General features: G+C 36.7%; 2 protein-coding genes across 2 annotated transcripts; one reads left to right on the forward strand and one right to left on the reverse strand.

Annotated features, from left to right (window-relative positions):
* Positions 1–3586: 3586 nt before the first annotated feature.
* Positions 3587–4264, reverse strand: LOC145605508 (histone H3.2). The gene has a single exon (XM_081661574.1). It carries the CDS (start codon positions 4174–4176, stop codon positions 3766–3768), a length of 411 nt encoding a protein of 136 aa, XP_081517700.1. The 5' UTR covers positions 4177–4264; the 3' UTR covers positions 3587–3765.
* Positions 4265–9370: 5106 nt separating this feature from the next.
* LOC145605641 (histone H3.2) lies at positions 9371–10007 on the forward strand. The gene has a single exon (XM_081661713.1). The coding sequence runs from the start codon at positions 9433–9435 to the stop codon at positions 9841–9843; it is 411 nt and encodes a 136-aa protein (XP_081517839.1). The 5' UTR covers positions 9371–9432; the 3' UTR covers positions 9844–10007.
* The last annotated feature ends 304 nt before the right edge of the window (positions 10008–10311 follow it).

Below are 10311 nucleotides of genomic sequence, written 5' to 3' on the forward strand. Positions count from 1 at the left end.
CATCCCCCTCCCCCCCTCGTTTGTCATCCTCATCTCCTCCTTCCCCCCCCCCCCCCCCCTCTCCATATGTAGCCCACGAGCAGCTGGGCCGTCGTTGGTTTCTTCACGAAGCCGACGTCGTAGAAGCTACCCATTTCGAAGTCATAGAACATACTCTTTAGCCCGCCAAAGAATCACAAAAACTACTACCCTACTCGGACGGACCTTAGCAAGGCTAAGGGAAGCCCGTAATAGAATCAATGAAGTACAAGTAGAGGATGAAGTTGTTCCTGACTTGAATATTTTTTTGACATATATGACAATATTTTAATGAGACTGGATTGACCCCAGATCAACTGCTTACCTTGAGATGCTGCCAACAAGTAATTAAGTCATCAAGCAGTGGCCATACCACCTGGCACCTGCATTTCTATATCAAAATGCTCAAATAGTCGAAAGTACTTGTATATAACAAAATTCAACTGTTAGAGTGTAAGCTAAGCTTCAATCTATCAGGGATTTCATCTCAAAGTGCTTCAATTCTTTTGCTTTTACTATGTTACCTTGTAGAGACTCCGCTAATGAATGCTGCTCACACAACACTCAGAAATCAGAATCACATATACGGTCCCATCATCTGAGTACAGTACACATCATCAATGTAGTGCTCTGCATGAATGTCAGTTTAAAGTCCACTGAGCCACTACCATCGGAATACAAACCCTCGTTGAAGTTTCTATCAACACCAATACAGCCTGGCATCCAACTGAGTTTAAGGCACCAGCTCCAGGCTCGGTATAGTACATACATCGTGATGTTATAGACTTATACCCAACCAAAACCAAACCAGAATCTTAAAATTTTAGCCTATGCACCAACAGGCACAAGCAAGCTTCACCAAAACAGCCAAACCAGCCTCACTTAGCTTCTTATCTTCATCAACTACTTACAGTCTTGCCCCAAAGTTGGATGCCCAACACCAGATTACAATTTCATACCATAAACAGAATCCAAGACTCAAGAATCAGGAGTATATATAATGCAATCACCAATTTACAGCCCCGCCTCTAAATCCAAGGCTTACATTAACTTACATATAATCTTGGTATAAAATCTAAGAACTCTGGAAATGCTAAAAAAGCTACACTGCGTATGTATGACCTATTTCCTAAAATATTAAGTACGAGCACCAGTTTCACTCGCTATAGTGTTAAAAGCACCAAGTATTCAATAATGCCTCAGTAGTTCCTGTAAACCTACTATCATCTCATGAAGACTGCAATGTCCAGAATAAAAATTGCTTTCAGCATGAAACTACTCATGCATTTGATACAATTTGTATGATGAATAATTGCATACAAATCAGAGATCAGTTAAAAATATTGTGTAATCTCTATAACAATCCTAAGAAAATTGCAGCCTGTGATCTTAATAATCTCATATTTTTGATACTCGTATTCAGTTATTATATCAATTCAGAAGATTATTTGGTACAGCATATTAGCATTGCTGATTTCTTATTCAATCACCTCATTAGTTTAATGACATGCCAAAAAAAGAAGTTCAAAGAGTATTAAACTAAATCCACTGGACTTAACAGAGATTAAATCCCAGCAATATGATTCAACATAATTCACTTCAGATTATTTATGCATAAAATTACCAAAATCAATCACTCGTAGATCAGTTATTTACAGCCCCATCTCAGAGTCTAGGGCTCAAAAATGCACATCAATGCCTACATTAACTTGTATACAGCCTTGTTCCAAAGTCTAAGAACTTTGGAAATGCCAATAAGCTAAATTACCTATGTACGACTCCTCCCCTAAAGTTCTAACTATAACTCTATAAGCACCAATTTTTACTCAGTTGTGACAGTAAAACTGTTACAAAGTAGATCTCATATTTGACAAATCAGCAGTCTCTATAATAGTCCTAATTCTCCAACATTCGTATCCATTTCAAGATTGATTCAGAAGATTTGCTTCAGGCATTTCCTAATCATTTTGGTTCAGCTTATTTCTACAAGAAAAAATACTTCAGATTGAACGAAACTAAATGCACAGAACTAAACAGGGAAATTAGAAACCCAACCACAGATTTAACATTAAATTAACTTCATATTTGTAATAAAATTATCAAAACCAGTTGCACCAGTTGATGATAGTGAATAAAGTGAAACTAACAACAAATTATTTCTTATAATTTAGACAAGGGCAGACATTAAAAAACCCCGCCTCTCAGGTGATCCTTGTGGATATCGAAAGGAAGTAGTCTAGCATAGGCTGTTCTAATCAGATTTAAATAGACGAATATGAACAGGATAATTTTCTAACGAGACTTGATGAGTTCTCTTGTCCCAAGATAGACTGCTTGCATTGATATGCTGCCCACAATTAATTAAGTTATCAAGCAGTGGCCATATCACCGGCATTTCTACAACAAAATTTAACTGTTAGCTAAGCTTCAATCTACAGGGGTCACATCTCAAGTGTTTTTTTTTTTTTTTTTCACTTTCACTTTATTATAATTTTAGTCATCCCTAGTTTACGGACTTATAGTTTTTTTTTTTTTTTTTTGACGGGACGGACTTATAGTTATATAGCCTACACTAATGATTAATGAATGTTGCTATAAAAAAAAAAAAAAACTCAGAATCTCAGATACAGTCTCATCATCTGGGTACAGACACATCGCCAATTAAAGTCCCTGCATGAATGTTAGTTTATAGCTCATCAGGCCACTGCCAACAGAATACAAACCCTTGTTGAAGATTCTAGCAACATTTAACACCAATACAGCCCTCCAGCTGAGTTTAAGGCACCAGCACCAGGCACACGAGATATTCATCATGATGTTAATATGTTATAGGCTTACACGAGTTATGCACTTACGCCCAACTCACTCTCAAGCCACAAACTCCAAACCAGAATTATAAAATTACAGCTTATACACCAACAGGCAAAAACAAGCATCATCAAAACAACCAAAACGGTGTCCTCAATTAGCTTCCACTGCCTACTTACAGTCATGCACCGAAGTTGGATGTACAGCACCAGATTACAATTACATCCAAGACTCGGGAATCTAGAGTATCACCAATTTACAGCAATACTCATACAATCATACTTACATAGTTACATCCAAGCTATACGGTTTGAGTCCAATGTCTAGGAGCTCTGAAAAAGCCAATAAACTACACTAGCTATATACAAGTATATGGCTACTCTTAATGCCCAAGTAGTCAAGTACAAGCGCGATTCAACTCACAATTACTGTTTAATACCCAGGTATCCTACAATCTTAAGTACATAACCCAATTGTACCTATAAAACTGTATTTATCTCATCAAGTCTGTAGTGACAAGGAACACCTAATTACAGATCTCAGATTTGACTAATCAGTAGTCCCTACATATCTTAGGAAACTTTGGTCCTTTTCTCCAACCATCTCAAATGTTTGATACTCATATAAATACTAAACAGAATAATTAAAATCAACCACAGATTTACCATAAAATTACTTCATTTTAGTGATTATAATTACCGAAATTAATTAGACAAATTGATAACATAGAAAAATAAAACATTGTACGAGTAACAAACAATTAATTAGAAAAGTCTTAACACTTTCATTGATTAAGATTCACAAGTACATATACCAACTACATCATAAAACTTCTACTAACCAGCATATATTCGAGATGAATCAACTGGAAATTCATATTACTACTACTAATATCTCAAAACCTAACCCTAGAAATTCCAAATCAATTAAACCCAGAAATCAAGCCCTCTCACCACGAATCCTTCGGGCAAGCTGGATATCCTTAGGCATAATAGTAACCCTCTTAGCATGAATCGCACAAAGGTTAGTATCCTCAAACAGACCAACCAAGTACGCCTCAGCAGCCTCCTGAAGAGCGGCAACAGCTGAGCTCTGGAAACGGAGATCAGTCTTGAAATCCTGAGCAATTTCTCTGACAAGTCTCTGGAATGGAAGCTTCCTGATGAGAAGCTCAGTGCTCTTCTGGTACTTTCTGATCTCACGAAGCGCAACGGTTCCGGGTCTGAAACGGTGGGGCTTCTTCACTCCGCCGGTGGCTGGGGCTGACTTCCGGGCTGCCTTGGTGGCGAGCTGCTTACGTGGGGCCTTTCCTCCGGTGGATTTTCTGGCGGTTTGCTTGGTTCGTGCCATTGTAGGTGATGAGAGAGAAAATGAAGGTTTCTAGAGAGAGAAAATGAAGGGGATTCTTTAGAGAGAGAAAGTATGGAAGAGAGTGAAGAAGGCGTGATTGTTGAGATTATGGAGAGAAATGAGAGGTTGTTTTATAGTGAGGGATGAAATAAGGGTGGGAGTGAGGATCGAAATCTGGACCGTTATTGACTGGGGTGTTAAATCTACGGTTGAGGGTTGTTTATGAGAGTTTACACGGATTATGGATCGATGACGTGGAGTACTACTTCCCGCTTTAGTTTTTGGTGTAACATTTTGAATTTATGAAATTGTATTTCAATGGCGGTTCCGTTGTTGTTTACAAATTTTTTGTGTGGAGATTGGTGATTTGCTGCATATGTTCGAGTCGGGTCATATTTAGGTCACTCTTTAGGTGTTGATATTGCGAATAAAATTCAAATTGATAATTTTCTTTGGTTTGTGTGATTATTTATGATTTGGATGCAATGGTTTGAGTTATTTATGTTACCAAGCATTTTTTAAAATTTGGATTAGATCAAGCAAACAGGTCGTTCAGGTTATTTCAGGTCAAGTCGCTTTCGAGTCAACAAGTATTCGGGTCAAGTTCGGATCGAGTCAGGTCAATTCGGATTTGGGTCAAATTCAGGTTAGCGATTTTGGTTGAATTCACGTCTGGTCAAGTTCGGTTTGGGTTAGATTGGGTCAAGTCAATTTTCAAAAATAATTTCTAAGTCAAGTTCAGGTCTAGTTGGTTAGGGTTAGGGATGACAATATTAAGTGGATATCCACTAACCCGCTATAAATATATGGACGAAAACCCGAATTAAATGGCTGAAAAGTGGGTGACGGATGAAGCGGATGATGGATCGGATCGGATGTGGATGATACTTTTTTCATCCGCTAACCATCCACCCACCCATTTAACATATATTAGATTTTTTAATCTAAGAAATTGTTATTGCTTCATTTTCTTATTAATAAAATAAAAAAATTATTGTACAAATAACCGAATTTAGAGTCTATGTGAGTTTTTTTTTCCACTTTAATACTCATCCATTAGTCATCCGCTCCACCCGTTTCATCCGCGGATGATGGACGGACGGGTATTGATGATGGGTGAAGTGGATGACGGATGGATATGGATTGAGCGATTAGAGTAATGGATGGATGCGGGTGAAGCTCCACTCGATCCGAATCTGATCCATTGCCATCTCTAGTTAGGGTCAGTCAATTCTAATCAGGTCAAAATCAGGTCGAGTCGCCAAAAATAAATTAACTTAAAAAATTTATGGGAAAATCCCTTTAATTTCAATAATAAGACTAATTTTTATTTAATAATTAAAAACTAAAGAAAATTTCTGTAAAAATAAATAAATATGAATTCAATAAATAAATTAAACACTTATCGAGTCATTTTGGGTCGGGTTATTTCGAGTTGGGTCACTTCGGGTTGCGTCACTTTAGGTCATGTCGGTTCAAGTCAATCAACTCGGGTCACTTCGGTTTTCGAATCAACTTTGAGTCAAGTCATTAGAGTCAGGTTAATTTCGTGTCAGGTAAGTTCGGGTCGGGTTAATTTATGGTTGAGTATGTTCAAGTCGGGTCATGCTCAGGTTGTTTGTATCAATATTGTGGATCAAGCTCACATTGATGATTTTATTCGGTTTGTGTGTTTAAGTATTTTCAAGAATGAAATGATTTGGAGTCATTTATGGTTCCAAACATTTTTTTAGTTCGGATTAGATCTGGCATACAGGTCGTTTCGGTTATTTCGGGTTGGGTTGCTTTCGGTTCAACAAATATTCAAGTCGGCTTCGAATCAATTCGGGTTGCGGGTCAATTCGAGTCAGCACTTTTGGTTGAGTTCACTTTAGTTCAAGTTTGGGTCAAGCCAGTTTTTGTGGGGTCAGTTTGGGTCGAGTCAATTTTCAGGACTATTCTTTGGATCAAGTTCGGGTTGGGTTTGTTTTAGTCGGGACCATTCGAGTCTTGTCAGATTCGAGTCGAGTCGCCAAAAATAAATTAACTTAAAAAATCTATGGGAAAAATCCTTCTTATTTTAATATTAAGACTATTTTTTATATAATAACTCAAAACTAAAGTTAATTCCTTTAAAAAAAATTTAAAAAATAAAATCAAATGTGACTACCTATCTCCCTGTTGGATCATTTTGGGTTGGGTCATTTTGTGTCGGGTCGCTTAGTGTCAGGTCACTTCGAGTCGTGTCGGTTTGGGTCAATTAATTCGGGTCACTTCAAGTTAAGTCAACTTCAATTTTTGAATCAATTAACTTCGAGTCTGGTCAATTTCATGTCGGGTACGTTCGGGTCAGGTTAATTTATGGTCGAGTATGTTCGGGTCATGACATGTTCAAGTCGTTCATTATTTGTCAATATAGTGGATCAAGCTCAAATGGATAATTTTATTCGATTTGTGTGTTTAGTTATGATCAGGGATGAAATGGTTTGAGTTATTTTCGATACTTCATGTTTTTTAGTTCGGATTACATGTGGCAAACGAATCATTCGGGTCAACAAGTATTCGGGTTGAGTCGAGTCAATTCGTGTTTGGGTCGAATTCGGGTAAGCACTTTTGGTTGAGTTCGCGTCAGGTCAAGTTTGGGTCGGGTAGGTTAGTGTTGTTTCAATGAATACTACAAGAAGGAGGGTTGAATTGTAGTATGACAATTTAGTCAAACTTTTAGCGGAATTAAAACTATGTAAGCTAAAGGAACAAAAAGATAACTAAAGGAACTGAAAGTGCAAAAGAGATTTTTTACGTCGAAAACTGCCCTTGGCCCTAACCAAGGAGAAAAACCACGACCACTTCGGATTTTAGGAAAAGAATCTTTACTAGAATAGGGCAAACAATCCTATTACAATCTAAAGACTCTAACTTTGAGTTTCTCAACGAACTCAAAGCCCTAAGGAACAAGTCACCCAACTTGTTGCTCTTCTCTTTCTCTTCCCCTTCTCACAAACAAAAGTTCACTTAAACTTCCCAATTCCCCAAAATACAACTGAAAATAAATAACTCTAGTATAAAAACATAAGAACACTCTATTTCACTAATGTGGAATTGGACTCTTAACTCAATTAAATAAAGCAAAAGCTAAAAACTTATGTGAGCAAGGGTGAGTTTTTCCATTCGAAATCAAAAGCTATTTATAAATCAATAAACGCATTAGAAAATCCTCTTTGTGCAGCAACTCCATTACGCCATTACTCCAACCCACTAAGAAGATCATGTTCCTAAATTCAAGGGACATGAACTCCTCAATGTGCTTCACCTTGATATGAAAGAGATTATGGGGAGTAGGCCGCAAGTTTTGGAGAACATGAAATCAGATTTTATTTGAGAAAAGATATTTCAAAAATCAGAATAAATATAAATATTTTTTGTTAGAAAGATAAACATTGAAGCCATTTGATTATTTTTGGCGAAATTAAGTAAACTAGCTCATTTAATAATTTTAATTAAATTGTTCATTTAATAATAAAAACATATGAAAATAGGTTAAGATCAAACCTTAAACCTAGGAGTCACTCTCTTTATAAACAGAGCTCTCTCTATTTCATTTAGAAATTAGAGGAAACAAGGAGAATCAAAATACAAAAAAACCTCTCAAATATTATAATCTCCGGATAATACTTCTCATCAAATACTCTAAACCTTTCCAGAGACAACATCTCAAAACCTAGAAGAAAAACAACAAACATGTGACATGCCATTTTACATACATACTTTAGAAGATCACTTGTGGAAAGAGATCAAGCCTCAACGACCCTCAACATAGAGAAAGGAAGAACTTCAGAAGTCAGAACATCAAGCGCGTCATCTCAAGGCTGTGCAGTCCAACCTCTACATCAAATAATCACCGATCAAGATCAAGCCTCGTGGGCTCTAAATCAACAATTCAAGTCTACATCAAATATCTTCGATAAAGCAAGATTAAGCTTCGTGTCGACCCTCAATCAAGAACCCAAAGACGAAGTTCAGCATCAATTGTCTTTAATCAAGATCAATCATATATCCTTAATGACAACAAGATGAATGGAATTTGGTTAATTAGGCATCGAAACCACCTTAAATCTTTCCTACAGTATCTGAAATCACGGCTCTCCTTTCTCCAACTCCAGAAACCACTCCAAATCTTCATAATCATATCCGTATGATTGAGTTTGAGAATGAGAAAAGGAAGTTTTGGGGTGGGAAAGAGGAAAGTTGGTGGTTTCGAGGGTAGGAGAATGTATTTAGGATGATTTCGGTATATAATTAACCTTAATGCCGGCTAAATTTAACAACCATTAGTTATCAAAGACATAAAGTGTATTTTGTGAAAACTAGAGGGTATGTGATGAATTTTAAATAGTTTAAGGGTGAAAGACCCGTTAAAATTATTATTTAAAAAATAAGTTAAAATTTTTATAATGAATTTTTTTCAAAAAAAAAAAACTACGTATACGTAAGAAATCGAAAGCCCGCCATACAAAATTTCGTAAACAAAAGCGAATTTGTAAAAGAACGAACGAAACCGCCACAGTAAAACTCAAAAAATCTATATTATAATTGTAGAGTCATTTTCCCAACTTTCAACCACAACACTCCAAACTATCAATCCTCAAATTCTAGCCATCCTATTTTTTATTTTATTTTTTTTGAAAAAAAATAACCGATAACCACCATTATTACTCATAACTACCCATATCACTCAATTAAAATCTAGCTCTCTATTAAAAAAAAAAAAATTTAAAAAAAAATTAACCACCACCCTTTAATAACTATCACTTTTACTATTTTTTTTTCTCATAATATATATATATTACATATATCCCGTGCATGAGCACGGGTAATTAACCACCACCCTTTAATAACTATCACTTCTACTATTTTTTTTTCTCATAATATATATATATATTACATATATCCCGTGCATGAGCACGGGTACACTCTAGTTTGTAAAATTCAAAAGACTAAAAAAAGTACTCCGTAAAGCGGGAAGCAGCCATCCACGTCATCGATCCATGATCCACAATCCGTGTTAAACCTTCACAAACAATCTTCAACCGTACATATAACCATATTACACCACACTCAACAACGGTCCAGATTTGATTCCTCACTCCCACCCTTATTTCATCCCTCACTATAAAACAACCTCTCATTTCTCTACAAAATCTCAACAATCCCGCCTTCTTCACTTTCTTCCATACTTTCTCTCTCTAAAAACCTTCATTTTCTCTCTCATCATCAACAATGGCACGAACCAAGCAAACCGCCAGAAAATCAACAGGAGGAAAGGCCCCAAGGAAGCAGCTCGCCACCAAGGCAGCCCGGAAGTCAGCCCCAGCAACCGGCGGAGTGAAGAAGCCTCACCGTTTCAGACCCGGAACCGTTGCACTTCGTGAGATCAGGAAGTACCAGAAGAGCACTGAGCTTCTCATCAGGAAGCTTCCATTCCAGAGACTTGTCAGAGAAATCGCTCAGGATTTCAAGACCGATCTCCGTTTCCAGAGCTCTGCTGTTGCCGCTCTTCAGGAGGCTGCTGAGGCGTACTTGGTTGGTTTGTTCGAGGATACTAACCTTTGCGCTATTCATGCTAAGAGGGTTACTATTATGCCTAAGGATATCCAGCTTGCTCGCCGGATTCGTGGTGAGAGGGCTTGATTTCTGGGTTAGGGTTAGGGTTTTTATTTTGTAATATGATGAAGAAGTTGAAATGAATTAGTTTATGATATATATTATGTAGTTATCGGTGTAATGTGATGGTTGGTCAATAAATTTATTGACTGTTTAATTTTCTATATGAATATATATGGTTGTTCTGTTTCTGTTGGTTCTTGTTTGTGTTCGATTGATTATTACTGTATGATTTCTGTCTATTTTAGAACTAATTCAATTGTATATATATTCTGGAATGCTATAATTTGTTATTGAATACTTGTGTAAGTTTTGATACTCTATTGCAAAATGGGTTATTTTGCAACTTTTGGTTTGAAATTTATGAAGATTTTGTGGTGATGGTTGGATTCGTTTATCTTTCTCTTGATACCATTTGAATTGAAGCTTATTAACTGAATGCAGAATTGTTACTTGTAAAGCTAAGCTTTGAATGCAAGCCTTAAATTTTGCTGA

The sequence above is a fragment of the Chenopodium album genome, chromosome 22 (assembly GCF_948465745.1).
Source record: "Chenopodium album chromosome 22, dcCheAlbu1.1, whole genome shotgun sequence".
Lineage (NCBI taxonomy): Eukaryota > Viridiplantae > Streptophyta > Magnoliopsida > Caryophyllales > Amaranthaceae > Chenopodium > Chenopodium album.

Coding starts and splice junctions, on each gene's coding strand:
- LOC145605508 (XM_081661574.1), bottom strand. CDS start 4,176: ATGGCACGAACCAAGCAAACCGCCAGAAAATCCACCGGAGGAAAGGCC.
- LOC145605641 (XM_081661713.1), top strand. CDS start 9,433: ATGGCACGAACCAAGCAAACCGCCAGAAAATCAACAGGAGGAAAGGCC.